General features: G+C 44.2%; 1 protein-coding gene across 1 annotated transcript in view; it reads right to left on the bottom strand.

Annotated features, from left to right (window-relative positions):
* Positions 1–11,290: 11,290 nt before the first annotated feature.
* The window catches only part of LOC121584293 (protein FAM117A), a 47,672-nt gene continuing 44,808 nt past the window's right edge, over positions 11,291–14,154 (bottom strand). Inside the window, exon 9 of the mRNA XM_045218229.1 lies at positions 11,291–13,451. Coding sequence (XP_045074164.1) covers positions 13,205–13,451 — 247 coding nt within the window. The 3' untranslated portion in view covers positions 11,291–13,204. The remainder of the gene's footprint in view (positions 13,452–14,154) is intronic.

Here is a 14,154-nt window from a genome sequence, read left to right as displayed (position 1 = left end):
GGGGTTAAATATGGGACCCAAAAAATAATTATCTTTCTTATATCGCCCAGATATAGGACAGACACTTCAAAATAAACATCCTTTTGAACGTCATCCTTGATAAAATAAAGCCCACTGCTATTTAAATTTATGGTACAGTATACAGTGAGGGGAAAAAGTATTTGATCCCCTGCTGATTTTGTACGTTTGCCCAATGACAAAGACATTTTCAGTCTATAATTTTAATGGTAGGTTTATTTGAACAGTGAGAGTGTCACGATCGTTTACTGATGAGACGGACCAAGGCGCAGCGTGATAAGCGTACATTTTATTTAAGTACTTAACACACGACAAAACAACAAACAAACGATACGTGAAGTCCTAGGTTACACAAAACAAACCTTTACGGAACAAGATCTCACCCCGACTAGTGCCAAACAGGCTGCCTAAGTATGGTCCCCAATCAGAGACAACGAGCTACAGCTGCCTCTGATTGGGAACCACCCTGGCCAACATAGATCTACACGATCTAGAAAACACAACATAGAAAACATGACATAAAAACTCCACACCCTGGCTCAACATTTAAGAGTCCCCAGAGCCAGGGCGTGACAGTACCCCCCCCCAAAGGCGCGGACTGCGACCGCGCCACACAAACACAACAGGGTAGGGGCCGGGTGGGCATTCCGCCTCGGAGGTGGATCCAAATCCGGGCGTGACCACCACTTTCTCTCCACCTCCCCGTTGCGCCCCTGGTCTGGTCTGGCACCGCTGACTGGAGCTGGACCCGACGACGGTGGATCGATCTGTACAGGCTCCGGACTGGAGCCGCTGGCCGGAGCTGGACTGGGCACCGGTGGAGCGGATTGCTCTGGCTCCGGAGTGGATCCGCTGACAGGAGTTGGACCGGACCCCGGTGGAGCGGATTGCTCTGGCTCCGGAGTGGAGCAGCTGACCGGTGCCGGACCAGGCACCGGTGGAACAGGCACGGGCCGTGCCGGACTGGACACACGCACCACTGGCTTGGTGCGGGGAGCAGGAGCGGGCCGGACCGGGCTGACCACGCGCACCACTGGCTTGGTGCGGGGAGCAGGAGCGGGCCAGACCGGGCTGACGACGCGCACCACTGGCTTGGTGCGGGGAGCAGGAACGGGCCGCACCGGGCTGACGACGCGCACCACTGGCTTGGTAAGGGGAGCAGGAACGGGCCGGACCGGGCTGATGACGCGCACCACTGGCTTGGTGCGGCGAGCAGGAACGGGCCGGACCGGGCTGACGACGCGCACCACTGGCTTGGTGCGGGTAGCAGGAGCGGGCCGGACCGGGCTGACGACGCGCACCACTGGCTTGGTGCGGGGAGCAGGAATGGGCCGGACCGGGCTGACGACGCGCACCACTGGCTTGGCGCGAGGGACAGGAACAGGCCGGACCGGGCTGGCAACGCGCACCATTGGCTTGGTGCGAGGGACAGGAACAGGCCGGGCTGGACTGGGAACACGCACCACTGGCTTGGTGCGGGGAGCAGGAACAGGCCGGGCTGGACTGGGAACACGCACCACTGGCTTGGTGCGGGGAGCCGGAACGGGCCGGGCCGGACTGTGGAGGCGGACTGGAGGTCTGGAGCGAAGAGCTGACACAACCCGTCCTGGCTGAATGCCTTTTTCCACACGATACGTGTGAGGCATCAGCACAGGATGTACGGGGCTGTGCACTCGTACTGGCGCTACAGCACGTGGCACTGGCGCAGGATATACGGGACCGAGGAGGCGTACTGGAGACCACGAGCGTTGAGCCGGCACACCCCGTCCTGGCTGAATGCCCATCTTTGCACGACACGTGCGTGGTGCTAGCACAGGACATACAGGACTGTGCCGGAACACTCGCGGCACAGTACGTGGCTCCGCATAACACGGAGCCTGCCCAGTCACACGCTTCCTAGCCTGAGTACGGGGAGTTGGCTCTGCTCTAACCCTAGGCTCCGCCAACCACCCTTTTAGCCCCCCCCAAAAAAAATATTGGGGCTGTCTTTCGGGCTTCCTCCTCGGCCGGTACCCTCTGCGTTGCCGCTGCTCCTCTCTATAGCGCGCCTCCACAGTCTCCTCCCAAGGACGGCGATCCATTCCGGCCTGAATCTCCTCCCAAGTCCAGGATCCCTTCCCGTCCAGGATCTCCTCCCAGGTCCAGGCTGTCTGTTCCTGGACACGCTGCTTGGTCCTCTTTTGGTGGGATCTTCTGTCACGATCGTTTACTGATGAGACGGACCAAGGCGCAGCGTGATAAGCGTACATTTTATTTAAGTACTTAACACACGACAAAACAACAAACAAACGATACGTGAAGTCCTAGGTTACACAAAACAAACCTTTACGGAACAAGATCCCACCCCGACTAGTGCCAAACAGGCTGCCTAAGTATGGTCCCCAATCAGAGACAACGAGCTACAGCTGCCTCTGATTGGGAACCACCCTGGCCAACATAGATCTACACGATCTAGAAAACACAACATAGAAAACATGACATAGAAACTCCATACCCTGGCTCAACATTTAAGAGTCCCCAGAGCCAGGGCGTGACAGAGAGACAGAATAACAACAACAAAATCAAGAAAAACGCATGTCAAAAATGTTATAAATTGATTTGCATTTTAATGAGGGAAATAAGTATTTGACCCCCTCTCAATCAGAGAGATTTCTGGCTCCCAGGTGTCTTTTATACAGGTAACGAGCTGGGATTAGGAGCACACTCTTAAAGGGAGTGCTCCTCATCTCAGCTTGTTACCTGTATAAAAGACACCTGTCCACAGGAGCAATCAATCAATCAGATTCCAAACTCTCCACCATGGCCAAGACCAAAGAGCTCTCCAAGGATGTCAGGGACAAGATTGTAGACCTACACAAGGCTGGAATGGGCTACAAGACCATCGCCAAGCAGCTTGGTGAGAAGGTGACAACAGTTGGTGCGATTATTCGCAAATGGAAGAAACACAAAAGAACTGTCAATCTCCCTCGGCCTGGGGCTCCATGCAAGATCTCACCTCGTGGAGTTGCAATGATCATGAGAACGGTGAGTAATCAGCCCAGAACTACACGGAAGGATCTTGTCAATGATCTCAAGGCAGCTGGTACCATAGTCACCAAGAAAACAATTGGTAACACACTACGCCGTGAAGGACTGAAATCCTGCAGCGCCCGCAAGGTCCCCCTGCTCAAGAAAACACATATAAATGCCCGTCTGAAGTTTGCCAAAGAACATCTGAATGATTCAGAGGAGAACTGGGTGAAAGTGTTGTGGTCAGATGAGACCAAAATCGAGCTCTTTGGCATCAACTCAACTCGCCGTGTTTGGAGGAGGAGGAATGCTGCCTATGACCCCAAGAACACAATCCCCACCGTCAAACATGGAGGTGGAAACATTATGCTTTGGGGGTGTTTTTCTGCTAAGGGGACAGGACAACTTCACCGCATCAAAGGGACGATGGACGGGGCCATGTACCATCAAATCTTGGGTGAGAACCTCCTTCCCTTAGCCAGGGCATTGAAAATGGGTCGTGGATGGGTATTCCAGCATGACAATGACCCAAAACACACGGCCAAGGCAACAAAGGAGTGGCTCAAGAAGAAGCACATTAAGGTCCTGGAGTGGCCTAGCCAGTCTCCAGACCTTAATCCCATAGAAAATCTGTGGAGGGAGCTGAAGGTTCGAGTTGCCAAACGCCAGCCTCGAAACCTTAATGACTTGGAGAAGATCTGCAAAGAGGAGTGGGACAAAATCCCTCCTGAGATGTGTGCAAACCTGGTGTCCAACTACAAGAAACGTCTGACCTCTGTGATTGCCAACAAGGGTTTTGCCACCAAGTACTAAGTCATGTTTTGCAGAGGGGTCAAATACTTATTTCCCTCATTAAAAATGCAAATAAATGTATAACATTTTTGACATGCGTTTTTCTGGATTTTTTTGTTGTTATTCTGTCTCTCACTGTTCAAATAAACCTACCATTAAAATTATAGACTGATCATTTCTTTGTCAGTGGGAAAACATACAAAATCAGCAGGGGATCAAATACTTTTTTCCCTCACTGTAGATCATCATCTGGCCTTATCACATCAAATAAAATAAAAAGTGTCACATGTGCCGAATACAACAGGTGTAGACCTTACCATGAAATTCTTACTTACAAGCACTTCGCCAACAATGCAGTTAAGAAAATATTTACTAAATAAACGAATGTAAAAAAAATGTAAGAGCAACAATAACAATAACAATAATGAGGCTATATACAGGTAGTGCCGGTACCGAGTCAATGTGTGGGGGTACAGGTTAGTTGAGGTAATTGAGGTAATATGTACATGTAGATAGGGGTAAAGTGACTATGCATAGATAATAAACAGCAAGTAGCAGCAGCGTAGAAAGGGGGGTCAATGAAAATACTCCGGGTAGCCATTTGATTAGCTGTTCAGCAGTTTTATGGCTTGGGGGTAGAAGCTGTTAAATAAGAAGCGTTTTGGACCTAGACTTGGCACTCCGGTACCGCTTGCCGTGCGGTAGCAGAGAGAACAGTCTATGACTAGGGTGGCTGGAGTCTTTGACAATTTTGAGGGCCTTCCTCTGACACCGCCTGGTATAGAGGTCCTGGATGGCAGGAAGCTTTGCCCCAGTGATGTACTGGGCCGTACGCACTACCCTCTGTAGTGCCTTGCGGTCGGAGGCCAAGCAGTTGCCATACCAGGCGGTGATGCAACCAGTCAGGATGCTCTCGATGGTGCAGCTGTAGAATTTTTTGAGGATCTGAGGACCCATGCCAAATCTTTTTAGTCTCCTGAGGGGGAATAGGCTTTGACTCTGTGGTTGACTTTGACTTTGACTCTATTCTTGACTCTGTGGTTCTTGCACTTGTTTGGGGAACAGGATTTCATTATTTTTATCTACATTTCTGCCTGAGAAATGACACCCTGATATAGTTCTGTGATCTGTGATATACTTCTGTGAATCACTGAGGCATTGTGTGTTTGTGTGTTCTTTGTCCTCAGAACTTTCAAATAACTTGAGGTGTTTTATGGTTAATAGTGATGTTGTGCTTTTGGACACTGTCCTCAGGCTCCAGCTTTATGTTTATATGTTTTTATGTTGATGTGCTATTGTTTTTAATTGATTTTATTTGTATATTTAACCTATTCTTGACTCTGTGGTTCTTGCACTTGTTTGGGGAACAGGATTTCATTATTTTTATCTATATTTCTGCCTGAGAAATGACACCCTGATATAGTTCTGAGGAGTTCTGAGGAGTTCGTGGAGTTGGTGCCGATGACAGATACAACGACAGCAGCTGATATTTTTACCGCACTCGTCGGCGCGCTGGACAGGGTCGGAGTGGACTGGTCCCGCGCTGTCAGCCTGGCTACAGATGGTGCGCCCTCAATGATCGGGAAAAAAGCAGGCGTTGTGACAAAGTTCAGAGAGAAAGTGCAATCTGCAAATGGAGGACGTGATTTTTTGACTTTTCACTGTATTTTGCACCAGGAGGCTTTGTGTTGCAAGTCATTAAAGATGGATAACGTCATGAAGGTGGTCATCCAAACTGTTAATTTCATCCGATCCAGAAGCCTGAATCACCGTCAGTTTGACAGCCATCTCAGAGAGAAAGACCACATCTATGGCCTGCCATACCACACTGAGGTAAGATGGTTAAGCCGAGGTGCTGTGCTGAGGCGTTTCTTTGATTTACGAGAAGAAATTGAACAGTTCATGGAAGAAAAGGGCAAACCAGTGTAAGAATTTCATTCCGCAGAATGGATGCAGGACCTTGCATTTATGGTGGATGTTACAGGGCACCTGAATAACTTGAACAAACAGCTGCAAGGGCGCAACAAAGTTGTCACGCAGTATTATGACAGCATACGTTCTTTCAAGTTGAAGCTGTCATTGTGGGAGACGCAACTTGCCGGTGGTGATGCAGCTCACTTCCCCTGTCTGAAAAATGTGTGCGCGACCCAACATGTGGCAGACATGAAGCGGTTCAAAGATAAAATAACGGGACTGTTACGGGAGTTTGAGCAACGCTTTCAGATTTATGTTTATATGTTTTTATGTTGATGTGCTATTGTTTTTAATTGATTTTATTTTATTTGTATATTTAACCTATTCTTGACTCTGTGGTTCTTGCACTTGTTTGGGGAACAGGATTTTATTATTTTTATCTACATTTCTGCCTGAGAAATGACACCCTGATATAGTTCTGTGATCTGTGATATACTTCTGTGAATCACTGAGGCATTGTGTGTTTGTGTGTTCTTTGTCCTCAGAACTTTCAAATAACTTGAGGTGTTTTATGATTAATAGTGATGTTGTGCTTTTGGACACTGTCCTCAGGCTCCAGCTTTATGTTTATATGTTTTTATGTTGATGTGCTATTGTTTTTAATTGATTTTATTTTATTTGTATATTTAACCTATTCTTGACTCTGTGGTTCTTGCACTTGTTTGGGGAACAGGATTTCATTATTTTTATCTATATTTCTGCCTGAGAAATGACACCCTGATATAGTTCTGTGATCTGTGAAACAGTTCTGTTAATCACTGAGGCATTGTGTGTTTGTGTGTTCTTTGTCCTCAGAACTTTCAAATAACTTGAGGTGTTTTATGATTAATAGTGATGTTGTGCTTTTGGACACTGTCCTCAGGCTCCAGCTTTATGTTTATATGTTTTTTATGTTGATGTGCTATTGTTTTTAATTGATTTTATTTTATTTGTATATTTAACCTATTCTTGACTCTGTGGTTCTTGCACTTGTTTGGGGAACAGGATTTCATTATTTTTATCTACATTTCTGCCTGAGAAATGACACCCTGATATAGTTCTGTGATCTGTGAAACAGTTCTGTTAATCACTGAGGCATGTGTGTTTGTGTGTTCTTTTTCTTTAGAATTTTCAAATAAACTTGACGTGTTTTATGATTAATAGTGATGTTGTGCTTGTACTATTTTGGACACACTGTCCTCAGGCTCCAGCTTTATGTTGTATGTTGATCGTATTAAAACAAAGAAAACAATCTGAAGTTGTTGTTTTTAAGTTATATATACCATGATTTTTCCGGTCCGGCCCACTTGGGAATAGATTTTCCTCCATGTGGCCCCTGAGCTAAAATGAGTTTGACACCCCTAACCCATCTAAACAGTAGGATACAGTTTCCTTGACATGCCATAGGCCTATTCAGTGGCGACCTGTATTTCAGGGCAGGTGGGGGGGCTCAATCCCACCTGTTCAGGCCAAAAACATTTTTATAATAATAATAATTTGTTGCCTGCTTTGCATGTTAATTTGGCATTAATACGTGTCATATCAGTTTGCAAACTATGTAAAAAATTATAATAATTGAGTTAATAAAGCTGCATACAAACATGGTCTCTCTTTTGCTTTCTTGAGTAAGGCAGCTCCAAAATGCAGGTGTTTTAGCCTAGCTCAGTGTTTTCTGTGGTGGTGGGGCAGCAAGCGGAAAATACGGAGCGTAGGGGTTGGTAATGTTCTCTAGTTGCGCCGTGATTGGCTCAGTGTTCTGTCACTCATTGGAACACTACATCACTGCAAAATCTACAGGGAGAGCTTGAAAAATTCAAGCCCCTTGGGTGCTGCCATAGATACATTAGAAGTGCCCATCCAAGAAGGCTCAAGGTCATTGGCCACAGATAAAATGATGTCAAATCACGTTACATCTACCATAGCTTTGATTGGACTGATCATGTCAACATCATACTTTGCTTGTCTTGCTTGCTAGCTAAGTTTTTTAGTCATCATCATGAATCATGTGGACAATCTACTGGCAAATCCTTTTCAATCCTTGTCATATGAAGAGAAATTATTGATAAAACGTATCGGTGCTCATCGGCCATTGGACATAAACATTACACAATAAATAGGAAATCGCAAATTCAACAATGAGTGGTTTGGAAGGAATCAGTGGCTAACTGCAAGCGTTACAAAGCAATCACTAGCCTGCTATTCAGTGGAGTGGGGGTGTGGTCCAAGTCTGGGTTTAAGGGTCTCTTTTCCAAGCTTAAAAGGTATAAACATTCATGCTGTCAATCCAGCATAATTTCTGCCGCGTTCAAAACAACTGGAAACTCAGAACTGGGAAATCTCAGATTTCAGTGAGTTCAAGACAACTGTGAACTCCGACTGGGAAAATACGTTTTGAAGGGTCATCAAACTCGGAATCCCAAGTCGGGAACTCAGGCCTCTTTCTAGAGCTCCGACCTGAAGATCAATGATATCATGATCCAACCTTTCCCCCCGAGATCCCAGTTGTCTTGAAAGCACCATACATCCAGAGAATGCCAGACTTTGATGACAAAATTTGCCCAAAAGAAGTACCGCCACGCCTTGTATGCTGCTGGATAAATGATGTAACATACCAGGGAGATATGTATACTGTAGCTAAGAAAGTAATACTAAGTGTATGTTGTGAGGTAAATGTTAGTAGCCCATGTGCCTCACCCTAATAATTTGGTCCCTTTACTCCTTATAACTTAGCCTACTGTTCTGACCTGGTGGTGCACATGTAGCCTATAGCCTGTTTTAGATAAATGTAATCATTGAATATTGTAAGCGCTTTCACTGTCTGCTTATATGCCCCCATTATTTATCCTACTGTTCTGACTTTGTGTACAGGGAGAATACTGTAAGAACGGCCCATGTTGTGAATTCTGTCACTGTACATTTCAAAAGTGCTGAACAAATAGTTATATTGACTACGTCCGTCCTAGCTCGCTCATCGTCTTAATCGAAATTATGGATTGCCACTTATACGCTCGTTGTCCCCTTATGCTATAGTTTGTACATCTCAATTGTCAGAAGAAACCACATTTGTTTAAGCAGGTCAGCCATATCAGCTATGATTTTTTTAAAGGCAGTAAATGAGGCTGAATGAACTGTTTCGCTGCCAGACAAGGCTCCGCTGATAGCCAGGTGTAGTAGTGGTAAGGATTCACTCCATGGTGCTGAAAAGAAAGCTCTGCTGTTGGGACAGCTTTATGTAGGCCCTAACAGTTTGTGGGCACCATTTGTCACCATTATAGTGCAATTAATGTATTGTTTAGTGTTGTGTTGTGTAGTGGCTTTGCAGGCAAGATTTACATGCTTGGGTACTGAGTAGACTGATACCCCATTTCATTGATCCACAATCCATAGGTAAGGCTGTACAGTGCAATATGAATGTCAATACGCACAATAGGCTGACTGGGGAGGTGACAAGTCCAGCAATAAGAGCTACGACGGTAATATTTGTGTAAATGCTTCACAGTTGTGTTCTGTTGGTGTCACTGCATCACTTTCAATGAGGGCGTTTTATTTTGAAGGCGAACCGCAAATTACACTATTGTGGCCAGTCCTTATTGTGGTTAGCTTCACATGTGTGTTTGACCATCATTAATCCAAAACGAACCATCTTATAAATGTGGGGTATTTTAGATGACACCTAGCTAGATAGTTAGCCAACTATAGCTACTGAAACAGATTGTCGTTTTGCTACGTTTTTGGGGAAGAACATTGTTTACATCCATCAGCTAGCTAGCTTTTTTTCTGACCAGCACTGTCCCAGAGTTTGGGGAAGTGTGTCTGCGCTTGTCGGACGACAATAGAATGTTCACGATGTCACTGCGACAACCTATAGACACGTGGATAGTCCAACTGTAAACCAACCTTTATACCGCGTTCACGTACTAGTCGGAACTGGGACATTTCCGACTTGCTAACTGGTTGTAGTTAATCACGTGCATCATCCAACGAATTAGCTAATCGGAAATTTCCGACTAGCATGTAAACGCGGGATTAGTCCCATCAATACCTCGGTGTTGTGGTTGTCTATTATCTAGGCTAGAAATACAATTTAAAAATCCGAATGATTGTAGTTTACATAGGCTATATTTAATTAATCTGTCATGCCCCGCATTTTCTCTCTAGTTTACAGGAACCAGTCCCCTGTAGCTTAGTTGGTAGAGCATTGCGCTTGCAACGCCAGGGTTGTGGGTTCGTTTCCCACGGGGGGCCAGTATGAAAAATGTATGCACTCACTAACTGTAAGTCGCTCTGGATAAGAGCGTCTGCTAAATGACTAAAATGTAAAACCTAGCAGCCAGTGTGTAATGTATGTATTTAACAGAAATATATCTATTTTTCTGTTATGTTTATTCTACAGACCTGTATGACGCGCACGTCTGGTTCTTAATTTATGCACCAAACATACCTGATTATTTTCCACGTCGCAGGTTGCAGCACCTGTCTGTATTAACAATTAAACCATGGGAGCTAGCCGTGTATAAATTCGTACAGTAGGCCTATGCCTACATTTGACTTTTAACTAATCAGCAACGTAAAGATAAACGCTTATTGTAGCATAGTATCAATATGCCTATCGAAAAAATTGCTTACTTGGTAAGACTCCTTTTTCATTGATTGTAGCCGATTGATTATGTTGTGTAGGCGCGCACTTAATGGGTGGCGGAGCAACCACTACTCCAAAACAGAAAGGCACGTTTCAGTCTTCTTCTTCTGTGGGTTTTATGGCGGACTACAACCCAAAAAGTTGTATTGCTGCCACCAACTGGACGGGTTGAAACCAAAACAAGGTAAAAAATAAAATCCATACATGATAGGGAAACTAACTTAATAAAAATAGTACATTGACAAAACAAAACTCCCACTTACGTTTCAAAGTAATCAGCAGGTTTATCAGAAACCATACCATCTATGCAGGGAACACTTATGGCTGGGTAGCTTTTCAGCGTCTTGGCCATGAAAGCAATCACCATTGTAGTGCTAGATGATCCATTCACCCCCAAATATCGGTTTTAATAATGGGAGAACCAAATGTGTTGGGAAGCGTGAGCTGCGCGCGTTACAGGGGGCAAAATGCAGTGTACAATGGTTAGGCAGTGTATAAGAAGTGTCAACACTGGCCGGTCTATAATCAAAAGACCACCTCTTTTACCGTCTATCACCTGTATAGGAACCAAGTAGGGGTACCATAGGCTTGTGTCCCAAATGGAACCCTATTCCATAAGAGGGTGCCATTTGGGATGTAACCATTGAAAGATGTGAGGAGAGACACCTGGAAAATTCCCCCCAAACATTGAAAACTTTCAATAACAACTATGTAACACAGCACACATTTCTGTATAGTTATATACAAAAATAAAATACAGCCGCCACATCAAACCCTCTCCTTGAAGTGCATAAAAATTCCCCAAAAACAATTTGTTTGTCGGTCCCCTTACATAAAACGGACAGAGTGGGGAACCGAACATACTTTCTCTCTCCCCCGGTTTAGCTTATGTTGCAGATAACTGAAAAATATACCAAAATACATTCATACACCAAAACAATGTTATTCTAAAGTACAAAATATAAACAAGAAAAATAGAAATTGCAACTGGAAAAATAGCTGTCGACTTTGTGCAAAGATTCTCAATTACCTTCATATTGTAACCTTGGTAGAGGAAAAACATCCAAGAAAATTATCAACATTTACCAATGAGATCAGATGACTCTAGACCACGACATCTGGTTTGGTAGTCAACAGTGTCGTGAGACTCCTCACAGAGCTATAAACATATATACACACACAACTAGAAGAGCTATGCTCTGATTAACATGTATAAATTGCCTTATTTGAAACAAAATAAAAGAGTCACTAAACAACATGAACAGAAATAGCACCAAACTTCTATAAATGTCTTCTTTCACCATCATGAGGAAAAGCAGGGCAAAAAGGAAAACGAGTCACTAAGATGATCATCTTATTACCGATTTAAACTAGGCTATTAAAAAAATAATTTAAAAGCATGCAAGAAAGAAAGAAAAAGCTAATTCATGTAGCACTATGTTCCACTTAACACAAATGTGGCAAACTGATTTGTCATGCTTTGTTTGAGAACGCTAAGGAAAAAAAACCTCTGCATGTGTGTCATGGATGTTACTTTAAGGTTAAAAAAAAGTTTATTTCAATTGAAAATTCTATATAAATATCTTTAAATACTAAAAGCAACCAGATTTTGGCGAAGAGCATTTTTTGCCTCCTTTTCTAATAACTTAAATAATTAATTGGTATTTGACAGCAGCCTTTTTCTACAATGCACAAACTAATCCAGAGCAGAACATTAAAGTTCCAAAGAGTACAGCTTTCCCAAGACACCTTTCATACAAAGAGAGGGAAAACCTGAATCACCATTAAAAGAGAAGTGGGCCAACAGGCTCTTAAAATCCAAAACGAGAGTTCAATGTGTGTAAAGTGAGGGGTGAAGCATCATCCCCTAGAAAAATCATAGGAAACATTCCTCTTCCAGAGAATAAAATATGGTTAGTAGTTTGGTCAAATGACTAGACTACCCTACACCATCATGCCAAATGCTGAAGCAATGCAGTGTCTTTTGAGCATCATAAGATAGTGACTACTGGACATTAATACAGAAGACCAACATTGTTGCAAAAATGACTATAAGTCATTGACAATCCAATGACTCGCAGTGCTATATGTACCATCCTAACACAGAAAATCAAATTATGTTGCGATTCGACACCCTTATGGACTGATCTGTTCTAAAAAGCAAATGTCCTCTTGGGGACTGATTCAAGCAAATAACATCCGACCTTATATATTTTCTATTTCTTCTTCTTATAATTTTTTACATTTTCTTGATTTTTTCTAACAGAAATGACCAAATAAATTGATCCTTTTATAAAAGTATGCTTGCCTCTCAGTGGCTATTGGTCCACAAGTTAATACATTTCAGACCACTTTCAATGGGGCAGCCACTGTGGTTGGTACCCAAGGTTAAAGGCCAAAAGTCAGCTGGTGTGTCATGTCTCTTCAATACGGATACGAGGAAAAAAATAGTCAGTGCACAGCCAATGACACTTTCAAGAGGGAAATCTGAACTAAAATGGGGAAAAAAGCTATGATGAAGTCAAGAGAAATGGGAAAGGAAGCCACTACTGTCCAAAAAAGATTCCCTGACATTTTTGGTCAACAGTAACCAGTTTGTGAACTCTTACTAAATTGGAGCATGGTTGGTAAAAAGGCTGTCTTCTCAAGCACTTTGAAATGCTATTGCGTTTAATTTAGGGGGGCCACAATCGACAAGAATAGGGGGAGTAACAAAGACGTCCTCATGATATGTAATGTAGTTTTCAAAGCATACCGCTGCCTTGACATTTCCCCCTTTAAATGGAGCCCCTTTTACATGGCAGTGGTGACCGAGTCGGAGTGAGGCCCCAGGTACCCAGGCGAGGGGGCTGCGCCCTGGCCAGAGCAGCCCGTGACTGGGGACACGGCCAGGCTACAGAACAGCAGGTCCATGGATGGGAGCAGGGGCTTGAGCAGGCTGACGGGGAAGAATGCTGAGCTGCCGTGGGGGGTGAAGTTCACCTTGTTGGGGTCGGGGCAGGAGGAGAGGAGGGGCGAGGACTGGGCTAGGTGTGGAATGCTGTGGGAGAGAAAGAGACGGGGTTGTTAGAAGCAGGATCACAAACTGTTCAAATATGTCAGTAGACCTGATAGGGTTCATACACATTTTGACAGATGGAATTTAATGACTTTTCTACGACTTCCATTACTTTTAACCAAATTTCCATTACCAACAATTGACGGCGTCTCTGTAAGTACAGCATAAAAAAGTATGCGTAATGTGGTATCGACACTGGGAGGCTGCTCTCTGATCCCATTTACATCTCCTGTCGTTAAGCAAGGCACTTAACCCCCCCCAAAGTAGAATACATGTTAGGCAAGGGTATAAAACATGTGGTCAACCCTCATTCTGGAGAGCTACTGGGTGTGCATGCTTTTGAGCAAGCCCTGCTCAAACACAGAGCCAGTTTATCAAGGTCCGGTTGAGCAGCAGTGGGACAGGAATAAAAGCCTGCACACCCATTAGCTCTCCTGGAGGATGGTTGACCACCCTTGATGTAAAACATTTCAACATTACAACCAAATTAATTTTATGCCTTTTGAAACAATTAGTTTATTCAATATATCAAAGATCAAATGGCTATGGTAGGCTACAAATCTTTTTATTCAGCTGAAGCAAGCCCACACATTTTCTTTATGTACCTTTTCTAGTTTAGTCATATTTATCTTAGCCACCTTAGAAGTGTTTACTTTTCAGGCTGACTAGCATCTATTGCAACCTC

Source organism: Coregonus clupeaformis, chromosome 1 (genome assembly GCF_020615455.1).
Source record: "Coregonus clupeaformis isolate EN_2021a chromosome 1, ASM2061545v1, whole genome shotgun sequence".
Classification (NCBI taxonomy): domain Eukaryota; kingdom Metazoa; phylum Chordata; class Actinopteri; order Salmoniformes; family Salmonidae; genus Coregonus; species Coregonus clupeaformis.
Note: the sequence above shows the minus strand (reverse complement) of the source record. Positions and strands in the feature narration are given on the sequence as shown.